Genomic DNA, 24229 nt, shown 5'->3' on the forward strand with positions numbered 1-24229 from the left:
ATAAGTATAACTGATAATACCACAAATTAAAATAGACATTTTTGACCTTGCTGTTAGGATTGATATACAGAAAAGCATATTCCGAGCATGTTGCACGGATAGAATTGCTTGTGTACAATAAACTCTACAATCCACTTTTAACCCAAGGCGAGAAAAAGTAATTTTATCGCATTGGTGTTTGCTTGTGCATTTATAAGATGTTTCCCAAATATTTAAATGTATAAGAAGCAAACAAGTCTAATTATTCTACATGGTAGACTGGTCGTGAACGACGTTCACAGAAGGTGACGCAGTCAGTTCTTTGTAGATGAGAAATAGAATTTCACAACCTAGATAGGCTTTGGCTACCTATCGTGAAAGGTTGTAGTGTCAGTCTGCATGTTTCCTTACCTTAGGAAATAAACGACACTGGTGTGGTATAGCACTGAAAGATCTAACAGTTGAGATAAGTCTTTCTTGCTATTTACTGAAAGACGAGATCTCGGTGATTGTTATTTCTTAATTATTGTTGACATAACATTGAGCATACGATATTGATTATTCACTACTTTGATTTATCAAATGGTGCGAATTTTTCGCAATCCAAGAATCCTGGTATCTTGGGTAGTGGTGATCAATGTCTAGAGGTGCTAGTATTGTTATTGCAATGAATCGTGTGCTGGGTGAGTCCAGTTTGATAATATCCTCAAAAGGTGTTCGAAAAAGGTTTTATTATTCAGAAACCCGGCCGGTTGGAATTTATTCCAGAATAATAAATAAAGATTTTGAACTAGACAACTTTTGGAAAAAGATATTAATTAATTAAAGTCAAATAGCAGACTTAAATTAATTAATGGATATTTATATCTTAAACACGGGAAATAATAAATTAAAGAGATAAAGCCCGAATTACTCGTAATTTGAGATTGGACGGGTAGTCAATATTATTTTACTGTAGTGACTGATAATAATATTCTGTCGGACTTGTATTAAATTGGGGCTCAATTTAATTAGTAAAAATCCAACAGGTTTGCCCAAGTTCAACCTCTATGGATCCCTAATCTGGCCCATTATAACTCAATATAAAAGGAGATTAGAAAGGAGATTAGAAGAGAGATTTAGCATTAATTAACCTAGAATTTTCGTGCTCCCCTCTGGGAGTGGACGAAAAAATCAGTTTTTGATAGAACTGGTATTATGTCTCCTTTCTAATCAAGCCCTTTTCGATTCTGACAAGCTTTGCCCACCCAAAGGTCAGATTCTGAGTTCTGGATACAGATTAGAAGATTCGTGGTTGAGTACGAAGAACATCACGTGGAGAAGGCGCAAGCAATCATCGATTCTTTGGAGAATCAGATCGGTAATCCTAAACCGTAGAATATCATGAATTAGGATTTTAATTCCTTAAACATGATTTTTGTGCGTTCTTGTATGCAAGTCAATGTTTAACATGTGAATCAATTAATCTCATAATCGGTCAAATAGATCCATATGTATGATTTATTTGTGAATGCATGTCTTCCGTTGTGCAAGGGGCACCAAACCCCAACACTTGCAATATGAGACTTTGACAAAATTTGGAAGTAAATTACAATTTCTTTTATTGTGACAAAGTTTGAAAGTAAATTACAAATTTTCTAGTATTAATCAAAAATATAATTCAAATTAAAATTGAATTTAATTTTGGATAACCGACTTGGAGCAAAATGTCAAACCGGAACCGACCCGAACACCGTAAATTTCGGTTATCGGTTAACCGATAACCGAACGGTTCCAGTTCGGTTCTCGGTTAACCGAATAACCGAAAACTGTTTACCCACCCCTAGGAACCGATCGGTTATCGGTTAACCGAAAACTGTTTACCTACCCCTAGTTATCTATATGTTTCCTAGCTTCATATGTACTGGGCATGTGTGCATGAATAGGGAGCTTGCTTTACTATTTTATTGAATCAATATATTGTTGGGGTTGGCAGCGGAAGCGTGCGTTCTAACGGATCACATAATAATTCTGATCTATTTAGCAGATTATTTAGACAAATTCTATTCGCGTAATTCTCACATGTATCATGCTCATAACTTGAATTTAAACATGATTTAGCGCAATTAACACCTAAAACATGTTTGCTACGGAGTAAGCCAATTTACCTCGTTGATTCACTGAAGAATTAAAGATAGCTCGCGCCTTCTCCAAGTGAAGATCTTGAGTACTAAACCACGGATCTTCTGACTGGTTCCCGGGCTGTAATCTGAGATCAGTGTGAGCTGATCTCACTAGAATACTAGGACTTGAATAAAGAAGACGGAAACTGCTCACGGAGGAGAGCCGAAAATCGTCCCTTTTCAAGACAGAGGGGGGGGGGGATTTTGGACAAAATAATGTGTATTTTCTGTCTCCTTTATTCTCTTATTTATAAAAAGTCACATATTGGGTATGTTAGGGATCTATGGAAGAATTTGGATATGGCCTCCCCCAATTAGCTTCTTACTAATTAAATCGAACTCACAATTTAATATAAGCTTATATTGAAATATTACGAGCAACCACTATAGAAGTAATATTGCACTGCCCATCCAAATCCGAAATTACAAGTATTCTGGGTTTCCATTTGTTTGTCATCAATTTTCCGCTTTTAAGATAGAAACGTCCATTAATTAATTAATGTCTGTTATGGACTTAATTAATTAACATATTATTAACTTCAAGAGTGGACTTAGCAAGAAACGCTTATTTATTATTGATAAGGTAATCAAACTCCAACTAGCTAGGTTCCAAATAATAAAACCTTGTTTCAAGCTCCTCTTGTGCACGTTATCAAACGAGACCCACCTCCGCACGATTCAATATAATAGCAATCCTAGCACCGCTAGATATTAATCACCACTACCCAATATACCAGGACCATTTGGTAAGTCAAAGTAGTGCATAATCAATACTGTATGCTCAATGCTAACGTACATTGATTAAGAAATTTATTATCAAGAACTCATCTTTCAGTAGATAGCATAAAGACTCGTCTTGCTGTTAGATCCAATTCAGTGCTATATCACACCAATGTCATCTTATTTCAGTAAGGCTTAGAAATATGCGGACTGACATTGCAACCTTTCACGATAGGTGGTCTAGGCCTATCTAGGTTGTGAAATTCTTATTTTTCTTTGTTCAGAACTGACCGTGTTACCTTAAAGTGGACGACTCCCACAACCGGTCTACTAAAACAAAGACTTAGACTTTGTTACGTTACTTATACATTTAAATATGCAATAAACATCCATTAAATGTAAAACATAACAACATTATGACAAAAATAATCTGTTTCATTCCTTTGGAAAATAACGTATAGAGTTTTACAGTTCAATCACTCGAAAGGTGATTTCTAGTATACAAACTCTAATATATATGTAATTGAATTATGCACTCTCTTCTTATATCTTTTCGATCTTTACATTATAGATTTGATCACTAATTTGAACAACTTTTTAATAAACAATATAAACACAATCGCATAACATATGACTATATGAGATTAAAGTTGAATAATTAAGATTCATATAGAGTGCAAGGCTCTTAACCTTGTGGGCTCGTGGGTTCAAGGTTGAGGTATAACTACTACTAGACCTAGGCAGGAAATGCAAACGCTAGACCTAGAAACCTGTAAACATGCTGAGATCAAACATCATCAAGACTTCGGTATATTGAATTCACTTCCTAGACCGTGTAACGACTGCCTAATTTAGCCAAACAGGAAACAACTAACAGTGGGGACCATGACCCAGAAATAGCAAGTACGTCAGAAAAGCTGCAAATAACCAACTGAGAAATTAACTAACAATGGCATGCATTCCTCAATGAAATTAAACACGAAGATGAAGGAAACAGAGCACATACCCAGATTCGAACAGAATGTAAAGGTTTGGTCGTCGGAAACTTACGACAAATCGGAAATAACGCAGATCTACATAAACTAGACGAAGCGAAATGAAAACACGAAGACTAGGCATCAAAATAAACCCACTCTGCTCAGATCTCATGCCGAACGCTTAATCCACTCCGGATCCAAGCAATCCGAAACCAACAACACATCGATTCGTCTCCATAACTTCCGATTTAACAGATCTACTTCGATCAATACCGAATTTAAACGTTTCCAAAATCAACAAACCTATAAAACCAAATTCAAACCTTCGATTCATTCACCAACAACTTCAACCAATCCGATCCAGCCATTACTCTGCACAGATTCAGTAAGCAATTGCGAAACGCATCCAAAACAAATAAACTAGCTCAAACTCCAGCAAATCTCAACAGCAAAATCAGAAATCAACATCATCGACATAACAGAAAATTAAACTTGCATAAAACACGGAAATAGTCGATAAAGCAGAGTGCCGAGCTTCGAACAACGAAGCTCGGTGGAAACCACAAAATACGCGAAAAGTAAACAGGAACTTGTTTCTTCGCCCTTAACAGGACGGTGTTACACCACAGCTGAAAAATACGAGAAAGCGGAAAGTGACCCAAGTGCGAAACCCCCTGAATTTCCCTCTAAGAACCCAAGTGTATAGAAAAGTGAACTACGAGCTGCAGACTGTTGGTGAGGTCTCCACCCAGAAGATCCCTCCAGAATGCATGCATCCTTCCTTTTATAGACACAGACATAATCTTCTAGAACCTTCGTAGAAATCTACATTCTACCCTTCAGTTCTGAGATTTACTCCGTCTTGCAATTTCTTCCACAATGTTCACTTATTCGCCAGTTTCCTCGGGCGTGTGATTGCCTCTTTCTTTCCTGGACCTGGCGAATTTCTTCTATACACCTGGCTTAAAACATGTGTTAGACCCAGCAAATTCACGAATTTATCCCCTAGACATATGCATGAAATTAGTCTTATCAAACTGCTCACACTTAAACCATGCTTGTCCTCAAGCATGAAAGACAAGAAAAAAGAAATAAGGCGAATTTCAACGCACGGTCCCCAAGAATGACTCTATAAACAAGACACTAACACAAAAACAGACTTCTAGACCTAGACAACTACAGACTCATAAAAGAAAACAACACACAAAGAGAAACAAAACACAACAGATAAACATGCACTAGCTTCAACTTTTAGGCGACTGTCCCCACGAGCTTAAGTTCTCTCCGATCGTCTGCAGTCTTCAAATCCTCCCCCTTCCTTCTTCTACCTAAATGGTCCGTCAGTTCGTCAAGATAGCCTATTGATTTCCCAGCGGTTAGGTTCGCTCGATCACTCATTCCTCACCAGGGATGTTAGGATCGAAACGCTCCAAAGTTAAAGTTACACCACTGATGCATCAGGTTATGAGAGTTTCTCCTTTCTATCGTCTCCCTTTTTTTTATTATTACTTTTTTTTAACATTCCTGGGTCAGGTAATTATTACTTCCTACCCTTAGGTAATTAATCTTCTTTTCCCTTCTTTTTTCTATTTTCCCCCTGGACTTCGTCCAGCTTATACCTCCGATTTGTTATTTTATTCTTCCCCTGGACTAGCTTATACCTCCTTTTTCTGGACTTCGTCCAGCTTATTCCTCCATAACCCATTTTTTCTCCTTTATACTCTACTCCCTAAGCATCAAGTGGCAGCCCAATTTTACATGTTAGCACAAAAAGTGTTTAGGCTTATAACTCGCTCTTATAGTAAGGCTGCACAGCTAGGTTATCTAAGGCTTTTTCCATCGTCCTAACTTCATTCAGACCGCTTTTAGCTTATTAAGGAAGAAGGCGTCAAAGTTGACATGTATTCTTTCTTCAATAGCTCTCACTAAGGGAATTTTTCCTTATTATATCCACTAGCTCATGGGATACACAAAAACAACCATTACACCTAAGCTATACCTGAAGATTCTAAGACGCAAAAACAGACACCGCACTTACTCCCACCCCCTCCCACTTCACTCAAGCTTGTCCCCAAGCTATCCTTGTGAAGGGGGAAAAAGGGAAGTATGAACAGCAGAGATAAACACTAAACACAAACAAAACGCACAGACAAAACAAACTTCTCACACTTAGACCAAACATCGGGCTAAGTGGGAGAAGGCGCAACATACAAAACCAAGGCATGCAAAAACAGAACAACCCCTTCTCACACTTAGACGAAAGATTGGGCTAAGTGTGGGAAGGTACAACACATATATACAAAAACGAAGCATGCTGGCACACATAAACACAAACAGAAAATGAAAAAGAAAAGAAAAGACAAAGAAAAAGTTACTTAGTTTGGGGGGGAATCAATTCGGGGTCTGGCCCCCGCGGGAGTCAGACTTAGGCGGGGCGGACGGTTGGGTCACCTTAGCTTTCTTCTTTGCCGGAGATTCCGGCGTCTCCTTCTCTGTCTCACTCGGTCTGGGGACTGTCTTCTTCACGATCAACGGTCTAGTAGAGGATGAGGCAGTCAGAGGTTTCGTCGCCTGGGGGGGTTTCTGGAGAGATAGACTTCCTTGACCTGGCGATTTAGAAACGCTGCCAGAACCAGGATGCAACTTCGGTGCTTCGGGGAACCTCTCTCTAAACCACTTCGCCATCATCATCATCAGCGAGACGCCCTCTGCTATCCTCTCAGTGTGCTTAGATGACGTGGCCACAAGATCATTAATGCGCCCCTTGAGGGCCACGATTTCCTCTCTGACTCGCCCGACTTCCATTCTGACTTCAGTTACCTCCTTCCTTACTTTCTCAACCTCGACACTGGCCTTTCTATTACCCCGTAGGGTCACAATCTTCTCCATAACCATCTTAATTTCGGATCGCATCCATCCCACCTCCTGTCTCATTTCTTCAACTCCGATCTTAGCTCCTGCCTCCACACTTGCTGTTTCCTGCTTCACCGGAACTTCTGACCCGCCAACCTCGTAAAAACATACCTCCTTTCCATGCGTATATAGAAGCCCCTTATTGAAGAAATAATCCATATTGAAAACTTCCGGGGGTAGGCACATCTCCACTTCTCGGCAGGCTTTATGGATTTTCATGATCACGTTGCGCTGCAAATAAGCCCCTAGGAGATGGCATGTATACAGGTGACTGGAAGGATTGGCAGTTACCTGGTGGCAAGCCTGGGCTAACCAGTAGCCCAGGTGGACACGAACTCCCTTGGCCATACACCAAGTGAAGTATAAGTCGGCGGTTGTCAAGGCGTTGTTGGCGGTGCCCATCAGATTATAGCTAATGAATGTCTGGGCAAATCGCAGGAGCCTGTTCTCGATGTGGTGGGCTTTCGAGAAGCTGGTCTTAAACTGACCCACCCTCGGGTGGGTAACAAACTCCCAAGCACTCTGTGTCTTGAAACCGGGTGTGAACTTGGGCGGACCTACCATTCTCTCATTCCATAAACCTTCGTCGTCCTGTGTACGTGTCAGCAAACCCATCCGGAGAGTCCACTCTCTGATGCTCATCACGTGCTCTTCATTGAAGAGGCGGAAGTTAATGGAGTCAGCATCCAAGTCAGTGGTGGACTTAAACCGGAAGGTCGAAAAGAATTCCCGTGCTAAGGCTATCGGAACCTCAAAGGTGCTGTGCTTGAGCAGCCAGTCAAAACCGATTGCATCTATGTACTCCCGAAATTCGTCGTTGGACGCAATCTCCTTGAGCTCCTCTGGGTCATACATCTTCCCGGACTTAGCATACTTTTCCACGGCACTCTTCTCTTTGTACGTCGCTGCACGTTTTGGGTCAGTGAACTTCCTCACCGCGTCCAGTAATTCCTTGGTGATCCAGATTTCTGTAGGCTCGAAATTGAGCTCCTCTTCCTGTTCTTCTTCGGAGTCTCTGGACCCAGCAGGGCTTTCGGACTCAGCAGCGTATGGTACCTTAGCAGGTGAAGGAAGAGAGGGTTCAACGGACTTCCCTTTTGCTTTCTTGGTCGAGGAAGGAGCAACCTGTTTTCCCTTCCTCTTTCTCTCGGTCGCGTGGCGGCTTTCCTCCTCTTCGTACTCCCCACTGCTAGGTCTGGGGGAGTTTGCCTACTCAGGGGCTGCGGTTGTTAGACCCAGCGCTCCTTCCTCCGTCTGCTGGACGGGGTCGTCAATCTCATCAATCAAGCTCCGACGAGCTTGCCTCCTTACTTTCCTCGCAGTAATCGGCGAATCGGCCCCCTCCGGAATATCATGAGATTAACCTCAACGGGTTCCTGTACATTTTTAGTAACGAGGTCTTCTCCCTCCTCATTCAACAAAGGGGTTGCCCCCGTGATATAAATAGGGATTTCTTCCTCATCATGGGCCTCAGTACCCACAGCTGTTTCAGGGGTCTTCCCCTCACCTACGTTCTCAGAAACATGGGCCTCACTGCCCCCAAAAACTTCCAGGGTTTCCCCCTCCACAGCCTTCTCGGAAATTAGGGCTTCGTTGCCCTCTGCCTGTTCTAGGGTTCTCTCCTCCGAAACACTCTCACAAACACCAGGGGTTTCCCCCTCAGTATGACCAACAGGCAAAACAACAGACAGATCCACATTTACAGACATACTTATGGTTTCTTCTTCAACATATTCAACAGCAGCAATAACAGGGTTCACCCCCTCAGAGACACCAACTGATTTATCGGACAAAACAGAGGGCTCCCCCTCAACGACAGAGTCTATCCTCGGTTTACTTATGTATTTTTTATTTTTTAAGGATTTTTAATTATATTTTTTTAAATTTTTTACGAATTTTATGTTGTAATGTTATTTTATTTTTAATGAAGTGTGTTTTATTAATTGAATTTGATGGAAATTTTTTTTTAAAAAATGAAATTGAATGAATAGTAATTTAAGAAACGGAGGGTTGCAGGTTCCGTCCCTTAGTTAATGGATGGAGTAAAAAAGTACAGTGGGCCCGCAAATAGTGTTTTAAGGGGCGATATAGTAGCAGCGTTGTGGATGGCCTAAAGAATGAAGAGCGTAAAGTGATCTCTCGACCACCGTTTAAAAGAGAGATTGTTTTAGACACGAGATTTTAAAAAATGAAATTTATTAATTTAAATAAAAAAAGGAAGATAAGGAGTAAATGTGCTATTTTTTGTTAAAAAAAAATACTACTAACTCATTTATATATGGACGAAGAGTATTATTATGGATGAAAAATCCAATATCAAATTAAAAAAATAAAAAATACCCTCTTCGTCCCATAGAAATGGCTATAGAAATGAAGCCATGCATTTAGGAGCAATCAAGCCAGGATTTCAAAACTACAAGGATGGTTTAAAGCTGATGCCTAAACAATTTAGTGAAGGTTCTTTCTTCAAATCAGGTTCCGAATTTTTGAGTTCTACAACTCTGGATATTAGAATTAGCAGATACCAAATAATGTAGAATAAGAAAATATCAAAACAGAATTTGAAAAAGTTCAAGTGGTCCTCAGTTTAAACATGAAAAAACAGAGGCTCTCCTCCACCTCTTTCAAGATAAAGCCAACCCCAACAATCCATAGACCAATAGTTACATAGGCAGTCAAATAAATATGGATCAAAGGTAACAACAATCCAGCAAAATGCATGGATATGAGTCAGCATAAAACTTGAAAATATAACATGATTTAACTAAAATCTGCAAGTCAATTGGATTTCTGGAACCAACAAAGTTCAGACATGGAACCAAAGATTAGCTCCTTCTAACAGTCTTAACTCCAACCACATATTACCACAGATCATTGAAAGGAATGTAGACTTCTATTTTTCTCTGTTATATTCAATCTTGTGTCCGTCCTATTAACTGGATCACACCATGTCTATACACAGCCTGCAATAGTTAAGTAGTATGAAACTGAAAAGGAAATACTCCAAAATATGGCCTGATCATCATTACAGGCAGAAATCAAGACTAAATTGCTATATTTGCCTTTCAATTCAATCATGGAATAAGTACATGTTTGGGAAAAGAAGACTACTTTGGTTATTACTACTCATTATGATAAAGAAGATTCGGAAATAGAAGCCCTAAGACTAAGACTGGATTTGGTGCAAATACAAATATAGTAGTATGAGTTAATGGATGGACATTAAAGGAAAATTTTCTCATAAACTAAAACAACTAACTCTTGGCAATTTGACAAGAAAGCAAAAAACCAACTTACACAGCTAGAGCACATTGTGTGTGTCATCACTATCCCAAAAGGCTATAAATTTACAGGAAAGAAGCAAAACAATAACGAAGCAGAAAAGCTGATAATATCTTTCCTACACCGAATAAGCAATTACCTTCCTGCTTCAGTCAGTTGTATGAACATCATTTTACAAGGTCACTGGTCTCCCATTTCCCATATCAAATTCGCACGGCAAACTAACGAATACATCATCATCTCCATTAAGGAACTCCAGTCCCCCCGAACAAGGCTCGGGTTCGTCATTAAAACAACTCTCGTCTCTAACTCCGTATACAAAATGTGCCTCGTCGCCCTCGATACTAATCCCTCTACCCAACAACTTCTTCGATTTCCAGGGCGCGGATTTCATCCTCTTTCTTGAATTTCCTTCCGTTCTCGCCTTTTCTCCATTAACATGACCCTGAGAACCTGTTCCCTCAAATCTGTCATCATCTAAAACAACAGCGCAATCTTCAAATGTAGCAGAATTAAAATCCGGCATTTCACCTAGGTGATGAGAAGGAGCGAAGGGAAACCACAATTTGTCACGAATTGGCTTTCCATCGTTGGAACAAAGCGCGAACGGCATGAATCCAGGGCAGCAGTACTGGCCCCTGGCTACCACGTCCGGCGGCGGCGGAGGCCCCGCAATCGGCACGGCGTGGAGCACTCGTCTACACCTCTGATTCTGGCACTTCAAGCAGCAATCCTCGAAAACCTTATCATACTCGTAGACGTAATAGCAATAAGGGCAGATTGTCCAAAAGGTAGCGGAGGTAGAGGCGGCGGGATCGAAAAACGCCTGCAACTCGGCATCGAACCCGGCCTTCTCGAGGGGATTGGAGAGGACGGACCACGCTTTGACCGCCAAATCGAAGGCCTCGGATGCGAAGGAGCAGCGGTTGGTATTGGGATCGAGAATTGAAGTTAGGGTTTCGAAGGTGGAGTCAATTCGAGAGGAATCGGAGTCGAAATAGGGGAGATTGAGGACGGCGTAGTAATCGTGGTGAGTGGCGGAGATTTTGGAGGCGGAGAGGACGGAGGCGGTGGAGAGGATTCTGGCGGGTGCGGGATTGGTGGGGTCGGAATCGTGGGCGCGGGCGGCGTAGTTGATGCAGTCGGCGAAGTTGCGGCTTTGGAGGAGATAGTCGGCCGCGTTTAGAAGCGTTTGCGTTTCGGATTCGTTACCCATAACCAGGAACGAGATCGGAAAAAGGTGAATCAAATCAAATTAAAGCAAACAAGTTTTTTTATATATAAATTCATGGTGAATTCAGTTAAATTCCATTCTTTATTCCAAAACAAATATAGCTAAGTAGCATTTCATTGATTATATTGTTTTATACAGTAATACAGGTAAATGTATATGATGCGATTGCGACTTCCAATCTTGAAAATTGAAGAAGGCATAATTTCTTCTCAAGTACACTCTTCTTATTAAGAGAATAATTTTTACGAAGAAAAAGTAAATATGATAATTATTTCTTTTTACCTTTCGATTTACTCGTTCCTTGAAGATGCTCAATCGTAATATTACATCTATATCTAACAGGAACCAAATTTTGATCATATAAAACTCATAAGCATTATTTGAAAAACGTATTGATTCATTAGACTCGATGTCAATAATACCTAACAATGCACGTGTAAGTTACAGTCAAGGCCATGAATGATACACCAATGTAGACGCAGGCTGTTGTGCCACAAACGTAGAGATACCTGCAAAACAACCGTAACTCCATCACGCCTCGTGCTAATATGAAGGATTGGTTTGTGGTGTTAGGCAATAGACACAGCTTTTTTGGGGGAGAACTTACTTTGGGGAGAAGACGCTCCAGACGAATAAGTGGTTCCTCATTAGAAGCAACACGATTGTGTATGCAAGTAGGACAATGGAATTCAATCCCAGTGGAACTAGACAAGGATATCCTAGTGCCGTCTTCAGAAGATGTCCAAAATCAACATCCTGGGAATTGGCAAGTGTTGTTGCATCCACCACGGAAACATCCATCAATGTGCTAAGAAGAGCTAACATTGGGGAGGCGTACGTGATAATGAACATCAAAATACCAGAAATCACAGTTGAGTGGCTCGACATGCCCTGGGAAGCACCAGAATAGAGACATGGAAAGAGTTAATGCACACATACATGAGCATGAGAACATAATTGCAAAGTTAAGAAGGTAAAACGTACTATGAAAGCCCCGGCAACATCAATTGTAGCAAGAGTGTTTGTATTACCAAGACCAAAGTGGCCAGCCATTCCCAAATAGTACAGAGCAGCAACCTAAAAGTGCAGACACTCATGAGTTAATCCATAAAAGCAGTCAAACATACACGAAAGTGTTTCCAACATATTTAGCAGATACATAATTACCAATGCAGTTTGCAAACCAACATTTAAAAACAAATTCATTTACAGACAAAAATAGCATAAGGTTTATAATTGGTGTTTGAATGTTCCTGGTTTTACACTTGCGAGTAGTAAAAATTGGCGTAGTAGCTCATGGCAAAAGAAATAAAGGAAAAAGTTTAGAGAGGTGTGGCAAATCTCATGAACCAAAGATCTCACGAAAATGCGGGAACCCATTTTCTTTATTCAAATGAAGAGAGATAGATATATAGAGAGAGAGGTAAAGAAAAAAGTGAAAATGTAGGGATCTAAATGTAGTTTTCCATGAGAATATATTGAGATTCAACTGACCTTAGTCCAGTGCTTCAGATGAATGCCACCCTCAGAAAAATAGCATATGGTAGCCAAAATTTGCACAAGAAGTAGATATGTGGGCATTGAATTTATAGGCTGTTGTAGCAGAAGTTGTAACAGAGACCAAGAGAATGCATAACACCAGCCAATAACAAATATAACATCTCTAATACAGCGAAGTTCACATTGACTTTCTTGTAAAGCGTCACTAGATGCTCTGGTGATGTCTTTAGAGGTTTTGGGATCTCTGATCGGCTTCAACCACGGCAGAGAAAGAAGGACCCCCACAGTAATAGTCCCTATAAGTGCATAAAATATTTGTATCATTTTAGTACTCTGAATGCTCGATGATGTGAATGCGCCATCTTGGTATTTCAAAATTTGCTCCAAAATTATCAGCACCGGAATGAAGTATATCAGCAGTAAGAACAAGACTAAATTGATTCTCAACCGCATTGCCAGAAGAACAGCTGAAAATGTGATAACAACAAGGACCAATGATAACAAATGCAGAGACTTTATAGAAAGAGTCCCTGCCTGCTCAAGTAGCTTTGAAATGTCTGGTAGATAAGCCCAGTTGACACCACCCTGATGCCAGCCCCTGAGAACTCTCCTACATACTAGAACTACAATGATGCAACATATGCTATGGATTATTCTTACTTTTTTCCCAGATGTCAAAGTGAGTGCACTGCCATCGGTGATGGAGTGTATTGTCTTTCTCAGCAAGATCAAATAAAATGAAGAGGTCATGAAATGCCAAATGTATTGTTCTTCCTCTACCATAGAACTTGAAGCCATGCTTAATACAAGGATAAACATTACAGCCACAATAAATAATTCCTCTAAATGCCACTTGTGAGTCTTGTCATCAGAGCTAGAAACGTAGTCACTTCCCTGGAGATTATTCTCTTGGCCAAGGAGGAAAAGGAGGCTCATAAGTATCAAAGACGACAGAAGCATTGCTGCTACTCCCAGTGCAAGTTGAACAAATGGCTTCTGTAATACCAAGAAACAAAGAGCACAACAAAGAAGAACAAGAGCAAGGTATCAATATTTTCCTTAGTAGAAATGAACTTTCCGGTAGAAAAGAATTCATACATACATCAGTTGATCTGCTTGATAACCACTTGCTTGCAATTCCAAGGAAATCATGATATGCCATAACTATGCTCTGATAATCATCTCCATTGGTGGATCTATTTGAAGACGCGAAAAAGATTGTTACACACTTTTTCTATGGTGGGATTATTTATATTATATTTCAAGAGGGGCTAAGAAAATTATTGACCTCAAAGAATTCTTTGATATCCAGGATTCGTGGAGATATTTGGCAGCCAAATATGAGCAACAAAACCTCTCTGCACCATCATTTTTACCACTTCCAGACTCGCATGAGAATCTTGCACACTCAAATTCGGTGAAATGGGTTTGTAGTAGCCTCAGTAATTGCCAAGAATTTAGCTCTAGTATCCTCAGTTGTTGTTCAGCTGCTTCATGAGAAAGATGAAAAAGAGATGCAATTATCATAAAATGGGCAAGTGACACTGGAATTTTAATTAAGGAGTGTGGATACATGGAGAACAGAACAAGTTCTGAACTCCAGCTAGGATTAAGTTTATGGCAAGCTTAGGTGCTCTGATACAAGATAGATACCTCAGTCTGAAAGCTTTCATCCAGTAACTAGAATATGTTTCTTTACCTATAAGCTTATGAACAGTAATGTTCTTAAATAACAATAACTTGTTATCATATTAATTTTGCTAGAGGTCTTTTCACTATATGAAACTGAATATGCACCTTTATTAACAAACAATTGAGTATATTAAAACCTGCTAGGCCATGACATCTGTATTCTACATGCAAGATTCCACCAACCGGATTCTATATTCTACTTTTAGTGTCTGCTATTGACGAGGTTGAAGGAAAGAAGCAAAATCATGCACTTCAAAGAGCAGCGCATCCAGTATAAGCTTATATGAGGCATTTCCATTCTTAAGCATTAGCATACTTCATATTTAATTGGTAAAACAGATTTTCCTTTTGGTTGGAGAACCAAGCTTTAATTCTGGAGTTCCCATCAGCAATTTTTGGACATCCAAGGACCAGACAATGGTGCAACTTCCACTTCTTCATTTGACAAGAAAATACAAATACAGTAACAGTACCAAATGTATAAAAGGCTTCACAAATTGAGGAGGAGGTGAGACATCCAGAGAACACATTGCAAATGACAACACATTTATTATTAAGTGCCAGATAGTAATATAGAACCTCTGAGAGATGAGAAAACATCAGTCATTACAGCGCCGACATTATTTTTTGGAATAGGCACACCGAAGAGGAGGGCCAATGTTGAGGCAATGTCAACCTGAAAATGCAGAATAAAAGATAAGATACCCTTTATTAGAGCTTGCATAAAAGTTGATGTGGTGATTCTCTCTGTCACTATGAAAGTAACAAGAAATTAGTCAGGGAAACTTGTAATGTGTTGTGCGATATAGGTTAGCAAACTGACTCTAGTCTCTACAGATGGTGCATATAACAAGGTTGTATTTTTCAAATGTGCCAATCAAATCAGTATTGTAGAAGTTCAATACAATGGAAATAAAAAGGCACTTATCAAGAATATGCAACTGTCAGACAAAGGCCTCACTCCTCGGGGATAAGATTATACTACACATCTTCCAATGGGTGAGAAAAAGATTTCACAGGCTTCATTCTTATCAAATTGTATCAAAATTTCAATCCGTTGTAGGTCCACATCCTTGAGAAGCAGATATCTCCTAGCTAACAAAAGAACTAGATGCTAAACAATTTATTATAAGCAGCTTCTAAATGGAACAAAGGTTAGATGCCTTCATCTCTGCATATTCATATCTGTGTATAAGTTTGAGAAGCCACAAATACTTCAGCTTGCAACCACCATCATGGATCAGGTAAATTACATTTAGATAACATTCGGACTACAAGTCACAGCCTGAAATAAATATAGAGAGTCTAAAACACAAAGAAAAACCTAATAAATTAAGCAATGTAGTCAAATCAGTATGGTGGCTTATGGCGGTTCGCCCGAAAACTGCCACAGGGATATGGCGGTCATTAATTAAATAAATAATACTTGTATATAATTCAAAAAATTAGAAAATGATAAAAAAAATATAACATCTAAAACTCTTAAAATAATTAATAAAGCATAAAATCAAAAGAAATTTATAAAAGTCTAATAAACAAAGTTTAGTTAAACAAAACATAAAGCCAGCATAAGCAATACTCAATAGTCATCAATCATCAAGCCCAACATAGTCTTCTAGTTCATCCTCATCAATATCATGGGCATCCATTGATTCATCTTCATTATTGGCATCCATTGCTTCATCCTCTTGACATCCGCATACATTATCCTCAAATTCTTCATCTACAAGCCCTTTGCCTCTCCCTTTTCTAGATATGGTGGGTACCGTGGGTTCCTATTTCTTAGAATATCTAACACAAGTTGAACTTGGTATAGAAGATTCTTTCCTTTTCTTTGACCTAGTATATGTCCCAGGCTCTCCAACTTTTGAAGCTTTATACACCATATCCCAATCAAGTGTATCATCATCATTATGAACCAAATGAAGCTAGGAGAAGCCAGAGAAGGAGGAGAGGATCCAATTTTACAATTAAAATGAAAATTAGATTAAAATTAAAATGAGAAATTGAAACCTAAATTATCCTCAATTCTCTGGCTTCTCCCACCTTCATTTGGTTCATAAAGCTTCAGTAGTTGGAGAGCCTAGGACATATTCTAGGTCAAAGAAAAGGAAAGAATCTTCTATACCAAATTCAACATGTGTTAGATATTCTAAGAAAAAGTAACCCACGGTACCCACCATATCTAGAAAAGGGAGAGGCAAATGGCTTGGAGATGAAGCATTGGAAGATGAAGAATTTGAGGATAATGTATTCGGATGTCAATAGGATAAAGCAATGGATGCCAATGATGAAGATGAAGCAATGGATGCTGATGAACTAGAAGACTATGTTGGGCTTGATGATCGATGACTATTGAGTATTGCTTATGATAGCTTTATGTTTTGTTGAACTAAACTTTAATTATTAACTTGAATTATTAGACTTTTATAGAATTGCTTTTGATTTTATGCTTTATTAATTATTTTAAGAGTTTTACATGTAATATTTATATTATTTTCTTGTTTTTTGAATTATATATAAATATATAGGTATTATTTTATTTATTTAATTAATGACCGCCATATCCCGCCATACCGATGGCAGTTTTCGGGCGAACCGCCATAAGCCGCCATACTATTTGACAACATTGGTTAGGAGTTAAGTTTGGTTGACAATTTGGTTTGGGTTGTAGGTTAATTAGTTTTGCATTAATAAAATTAATTTGGTTTTGGGTGAAATAGGTTTATTTTATAGTTATCTACGCATCAAAGCTCATCAAATGTTATTCAATCATTTGACTTATTTATATCAAGTTAAAAACTACTCCCTTCCCACTCTAAGGGACACATTTTCCTTTTTGGGATGTCCCACTCTAAATGACACATATCTAAAAATGGAAACATCGCACTCTCTACTTTTCCCTCTCTCTTACTTTACTCTCTCCACTTAACTCACAAAACAACACGGCATAAAATCCAGTGCCGTAAAGGCTCCACTTAGAGTGGGACGGAGGGAGTAGTAGATTCGAAGTCAGAGTACCTGGTAAGCTTCTTTAATATTTTCAGCATCACTGATCTTTTCAGCACTAATGAAAAGTGCCAAAGAATCTGTCTCCTCATATGAAGACCCCCCATGATTACCACCATTGGTCATGCCATGATCACTTACTACCACCTGGAATTTAGATAGACCACATTAAGATAGATATATAGCATTGTCATTCCAAAGCTATGAAATGGCATGCGCTAAATGATACACGGTTTCTAGTAATCTTCTGAACATAGTATTTGACCTTATAAGGCTCATCATTAGCATGATCAAAGTCAAGTAAAACTAGATCATGATTGAGTAAAGACAAAAGGGCAACTCCATATTATTGGCTTATCCAGTTCATGAATGCGCATCTCGCCCAGTCACACTAGCACAATGGTATGAACTAACAAAATTTTACAGGGATAACTAACAATTACAAGTAAACACCAATATCAGCATTTAGTGAGAAGATTCAACCAAGTCATATTTTTACTGTCCTTCAGAAATAGTAAATCGAGAAGCCTGAAACCATTTTGCAACTTTCTTTGACTTAAGCAGTGTATATATGGCCACGTGCCCATAACCTTTTACATCAAATTTTAACTTTTGGAATCTAGAAAGAGCAGGCCCTCAATAAGAATGAATTATATTTTAGAATGACAATAGACCAAATTTTTCTGAATTCTGAGTAATCTTTAACATGTTTTCCCCTCTCTAACTAATTAAATACATTTACAAAGATCATCAATGCAAATATATAATCCTGTATTAAGACAAAATCATTTCATATTAACATATAAGGATGACATTCACACTGTTTGAATATTTTGATGATTCATTGAGTTTACAATGAGCATTGATCAAATCTGTTTCTTCCACGCTACAATGCATGATGTATGCAACGCTATGCTCTACCTTAAATAACTAATATCGATACAACAAAAAAGTCACCAATTTTCAATATGGTAACTTTATTATAACCTCAGAAAGTATGTTGTAAACCTTGATTATGGAAGATAACATGTCGAACAAATCTTGTAAAGCCATTCAAAGGTCTTTGTCAGCTAAACAAGTTTATTAGGTGTAGTTACCTAACCACATGATTTAATTTAAAACACTTTAGACCTGATCCATTAAATGCTTCAAACCAACATGCTGTATACAGCTTATGTAATACTTTAGTAGCTAATTATGTAAAAACCAGCGGCGCACCAGAAATTTCAGATGAGAATAAAGCAGCACGAACCAAAAGTGTCCGTCTTTGCTTCATTTCTTGAACTAATGTTGAATGAATCCATTCAATTACTCTATCCATCTCCATCAGTTTGGGGCTCATCAAGGCACTGGCAATCGAAAATTGGCAACATATGAGTAAGTAAGTAATTTAGAAGGATATAGCAAAATAAGAAGCATTACCTATTACGCCCGCCAATATGTCCAACATGATCCAATCCAAGATAATGAAGAATCTGTAATAGCTATACCGGTTAATCTCAACATACGTATTGAAATGTGCTTCACTTTTATTATTATTACTGGACTTATTCGAAAGACATCACTATCATTTTGATTGGGTCATCACTTTTTATATTCATATAACTTTCTCTTCTAATTTAATATTAAAAAGAAATTACTTAAAAGGAAAAAGTTTAAGCTTAAATCAGATAGGACATCCGATCAATATTCAAATGAATAAACTATTTACAACAAAAAATAAGCATCCTTAATTTTTCAATAGAGGCCAGATTATCTCTGGCCCTTCCAGAGCTTACTAATACTATGAAGTAACAGCCGCATTTTAATTTGTATCATGGAACTCTTATGAAACTCTTATTCTTCTCTCCAAGTCAATCAAAAGGACTTTTTAAGTCTTTTTCTCACAATAAAAACTGAAGCCACGGAAAATTATCACGAGCCAAGTTACTTTGGTAAATACATACACTTAATTCCATTTTCTATAGTATGCAATTAACCAATTCAAGCTTGGCTAGGAAACATGAAGCTTAATTAACAGTGAGGAATATATAGTTTTATGCATACAACATAATCTCATACCTAATCTTGTATACAAAACATCCACAGGACGGGAGTTTATAGTCATTTATGCTGAACTTGTGAATGATAGACTTACCAGAAGATCATTGTCAGTATGCCAAAGCTCATTTGTCAAGTGTCTAGAGACATTGTAATCGACTTCAATAGTGTCTTTGACCTGTTGTCAGACCAAAAAGATTGTTCAAAAAGTCCCCCTTCAAGAAAATGGATACAGTAAAGGAAAAGAAAACAAAAACAGGCAGTTAGAAGATCTCATAAGACAAAGAGTTATGCATTGAATGATATCATAAAGCTCTTCTACACCCACATTTCTTCACCATTAATGTGCCAACATTTAAAAATAAAAGTCTAGTTTCTTTTGCGTCACTTTTTCTTTTGATAAAGAACAAAGGAAAACACAATTTTAGTGTAGGTAACCGAGTAGACTGCTTCAGCTACCTCCCCAACATCAAAGCCTCATCTTTGGATAATTAGAACTACCACGAGAAACAGATTCGGGGGTCATATGAGCAGTCTCACTGACTAACAAGTTCAGTAAACTACTTCTTACGGGAAAGAAGGTGAAACGCCTTTGTTAATTTTCATCTAGAAGACCGCACAACCATGATTCTCCACGAGACAAGCTGTAATTAAAACTCGTTTCTATTACAAGAATCAGCCAACCACTAGAAATACCACAAATACTCTGCATATGGAGTTGCAAGTAAAAAAACTATGAGGGTGGGTAATGTGCTGAGAAAATAAAAAGATGTTTCCTGTTAGTACCTCCAACCGCACACTAAAAATGAAGTTGCTTAAGTGTCATATCTACTCAGCATTTCTAGATATTCTGTATAACAACTTACAAAGAAACTGCTAACTCCATCATGCTTATCAAACATATTTGGAAACAGCTTAAGCCATGTTTCATCACCAAGCATCATCATTTTCCAGCCAATCCTGCGAAATTGAGCTGCGGATAGCACAGGCATAAGGATGTGGGAGGCCCGCTATATTGCTTCGACAGCCAGTGAACATATTTAGATAATAAATAAACTTACCAATAAGGTTATCCTCCAAAAATGCTTGCGTATTAAAATTAGAAGCAACATCAAGAAATCCCCCAATAGCCCCAGAAACCATAGCCTGCTTTTAACCATCACTATTGTTAAGAACTCTGGTTACATCTATCCTTCACTCCTGAAGCAATGAGTGCCAACATGATAGAGAACTTTACTTGCCTTTAGGCGAGGCATTGTAACAGTAGGTGGTGCAGCCTTTGCGTGATAGCCAATTGCCAATCCGCTAGCCAATAATGACTGTGTATACGGCATAGCTTCCATAAAAACCTTAGGGGGAGGCTCCCCATCCTTTCCAAGAAGAAATTCAGCTGGCAATCCATCAATAACCTGAATCACAACTCATTAATATAGGCAAAAGTTGATACTCGACCCTTAGAAAGTAGCACTCAAACAGAAATAGTACCATTAATATTAATCTATCATACAATGGAGGAACACCAGATAGTTCCTGCATTCACCACAACTAAACCACATAAGCTTACAGAAATTGAGTGAAATTGAATTCATAAATATTGACCAAAGAGAAGAAAAATAGTAGTATGATTTGTTTAAGTAGGGTCAATCAACCGAATTGATTTGGATTTTGGCATTTGCAATAACAAAGCAACACCTGATATAATGATTTGAGCTTTTGAGGAGGCAAAGTAGAAATGTTATTATCGAAATGAATCGAATTGACGGCAGGCGGATAGAAGCTCTCGAATCCACTAAACCAAGCAATGGCATAAATAAGACAGAAGCAAATTTGTTAATCCGCGGAAAGTTGAACTTAAATGGAACAGAAAAGCAGACCTCATGCCGGAGAGAGAAGGCTTAACCGGAAAGAAACCAACGATGAAAAGATATAGACCAATAATCTGGATGAGCACAGCTGAAATTGTGAAAAGAGTGAGGTTTTTGCACGTCAAAGAGTAGCCATTACCCATTCTTCTCTGCTTTGTAACCGCGCGTCGTCACGGTGCGTCGGAGTTTGTAGTTGCCGATGAAGGGAGAAAGTGAGAGAGAAGAGAGGAACTAGTGGGCCTATTGGGCTTGACTGAAAGAAAGCCCATAAAGTCATTTGTGCAAAAGCAATTTTAGGCAAATATAGATAGAATTGTGATTAAAATTAAATCACATTTTATTGCATAATAAATTGAACCATCTTGTAATTATAACAAAATACTGTCATTTTTAGAGAATATATACAATATACAATTATATTTTCTCTTTCATTTAAAATATTAAATAAAATCTCTTCAAATCTCGTGTTATTAGGATCTTTTGTGGGACGGAGGTAGCATTAACAGTTTATTAGGCCTGTCAAATTGGGTACCCGTGGATACCCGATCCGAAAATTTCAGCACTCGATCCCGAATTTCCTAAAATCTAATACATGATACCCGATCCGAATATGATTTCGGGTACTATTAGAGCGAGAAGTCTAATACATGAAACCCGATCCGAAAATCTAATACATGATACCCAATCCGAAAATGACGTGGAGGTGAAGTCTTGAGCTTGCAAGCTGTCATACAGCTGTCACTTTTAGTTAGTTAGCTTAGATGAGTTTTATCTTCCTGTACTCGTTGTAGCTACACCAAAATCACTCTAGTATATGAAGTGCCTGTTTTTGTGATTCATTCAATCAATAAAAACAAAATCAAGTTCTCTCACTTTTTGTTCTTCTTCATCTAGCATTATGATGCTATCTTTACAAACTAATGTTAGCAGCTAAGTACTTCATAAATTTGAGAATAGTTTGGGATGAGTTCAAAAATTCTCAGCCTCTCTCTTGGTGCTCGTGTAATCGCTGCACTTGCAATAGTGCCACAAAGTGGCATCAGCATCAGGAAAATGACTGTACAGTTCAATGTCTAATCGATTTAAATCCATCATTTTCTCAGATCAGATCTAATATTCTCTCCATAACTCCTCTGCCTTCACTCTCTAAGGTGTTTTCCTTAGTTATTCAGGAAGAAAGACAGCGGCACATTGATGGAAATATGTTATCTACGGCCTATTCTCCTGCTCCAATCACAAGTGAACAACCTTTTGCAAATGCCGCTTCAAACTTTGGCAAGGGCTTAAACAAGTTTATATGCAGTCATTGTGGTAAAACCAATCACACTGTGGATAAGTGCTTCTTCATACATGGTTTTCCACCAGGATTTGGCCGAGGAAAGAGTAAACCTACTGGATCTGGTCAATCCAGTTCATATCAACACAGATCTGTTAATTGTGTTGAAGATAACTCTTCTTTATCTGATTTGAGAGGATCTCAGCTGGCTGCTATGAATCTACCTAGTATGGATCAGTAGCTTGTGAATCTCTTGCAGAGCCAATTCCACACTCAAAGCTCCCTCACTGCTTCTGACACTACAACTCAGTCTCCACAGCCACAAATTCAAGCTCAACCTACACAATCATATAATCCTTTTTCTGGTACAGTTTGTTTCTCACCTTCTGTTAATTCTTTATCATCATCATGCTCTAGTTCATCTACTTGGATTCTAGATACAGGTGCTACACACCATGTCTGCTATGATCCATCACTGTTCTCTTCTGCATCACCTATTTCTAATGCATCTGTAAACCTTCCCAATGGTCAAACAGCACCAATCACAGATATAGGTACTGTTAATCTTACTCCTCAGATCACTCTCACATCAGTTCTTCATGTTCCTTCTTTCTCTTTCAACCTGCTTTCAGCGAGTGCTCTAACCAAAAATAGCTCATGTTCAGTCATTTTACTCACAACCAATTCCATATCCAGGAAGTTTTACTGGGACCATGATTGGGAGGGGTAAACGCGTTGGAAACCTCTACATATTTTACTTTCCAGAGTCTCCAAATGTTGATCAAAGTATGATGAAATGCCATGTTCCCTATTGTACAGCTTTTGTCAATTCTGTTGTAAGTTTAGATATTTGGCACCAACGTTTGGGCCACCCCTCATTCAATAAATTGAAAATTCTCTCTGATATATTGTCTCCTTCAAGCACTCACTTATCCACCTGCCAAATCTGCCCTCTAGCCAAACAAAGAAAACTGTCTTTCCCAACTTCCACTTACAAATCATTTGCAATTTTGATTTGATACATTGTGATGTATGGGGGCCATTCTCTACTCCTACACACAATGGATTCAAATACTTCCTCACAATAATAGATGATTTTTCTAGATTTATTTGGACATTTCTTCTCACTCAAAAATTAGTGGTCCAAACTGTAATGACTCAGTTTTTCTCCCGTACTTACCCAATTCTCAAAGAAAATCAAAGTGATGAGAATTGATAATGCTCCTGAGTTTAATCTCACTTCCCTACTCTCCTCATATGGAACCATTACTCAACATTCTTGTGTAGAGACACCCCAACAAAATGCAAAAGTAGAAAGAAAACATCAACACTGGCTGAATGTTGCAAGGAGCCTTCTATTCCAATCCCATCTTCCTGTGGATTTTTGGGGAGAGTGCATTCTTACTGCTTCTTTCCTTATCAATAGAGTTCCCTCATCTGTCCTACCCAATAAACTGACACCCTTTCAGGTTCTGTTCGACAAATCACCAACATATGCTAATCTAAAAGTCTTTGGGTGTCTGTGCTTTGCTTCCACATTGGACAAGAGCAAAAATAAATTCTCACCAAGAGCCATCAAA

At 38.5% G+C, this 24229-nt stretch overlaps 2 protein-coding genes across 3 annotated transcripts; both read right to left on the bottom strand.

Annotated features, from left to right (window-relative positions):
- Nucleotides 1-9381: 9381 nt before the first annotated feature.
- LOC121761585 lies at nt 9382-11249 on the bottom strand. The gene is made up of 2 exons (XM_042157222.1): nt 10173-11249; nt 9382-9714 (listed from the first exon to the last, which is right to left on the bottom strand). The coding sequence occupies exon 1, from the start codon at nt 11247-11249 to the stop codon at nt 10206-10208; it is 1044 nt and encodes a 347-aa protein (XP_042013156.1). The 3' UTR covers nt 9382-9714; nt 10173-10205.
- Nucleotides 11250-11643: 394 nt separating this feature from the next.
- Nucleotides 11644-21617, bottom strand: LOC121761584 (GPI ethanolamine phosphate transferase 2). Of its 2 annotated transcripts, XM_042157220.1 has the most exons (17): nt 21383-21617; nt 21201-21297; nt 20994-21038; nt 20750-20917; nt 20570-20654; nt 20375-20481; nt 19606-19686; nt 18891-18943; nt 18721-18817; nt 17481-17615; nt 15039-15135; nt 14056-14254; nt 13870-13963; nt 12762-13763; nt 12252-12344; nt 11875-12158; nt 11644-11776 (listed from the first exon to the last, which is right to left on the bottom strand). In XM_042157220.1, exons 1-17 carry the CDS (start codon nt 21514-21516, stop codon nt 11680-11682), a joined length of 2868 nt encoding a protein of 955 aa, XP_042013154.1. In that variant the 5' UTR covers nt 21517-21617; the 3' UTR covers nt 11644-11679. The 2 variants fall into 2 exon arrangements, with proteins under 2 accessions (XP_042013154.1, XP_042013155.1); XM_042157221.1 differs by lacking the exon at nt 21201-21297 and having other exon boundaries at nt 21383-21481.
- Nucleotides 21618-24229: the final 2612 nt, after the last annotated feature.

The sequence above is a fragment of the Salvia splendens genome, chromosome 13, assembly GCF_004379255.2.
Source record: "Salvia splendens isolate huo1 chromosome 13, SspV2, whole genome shotgun sequence".
In the NCBI taxonomy this organism is placed as follows: Eukaryota; Viridiplantae; Streptophyta; class Magnoliopsida; order Lamiales; family Lamiaceae; genus Salvia; species Salvia splendens.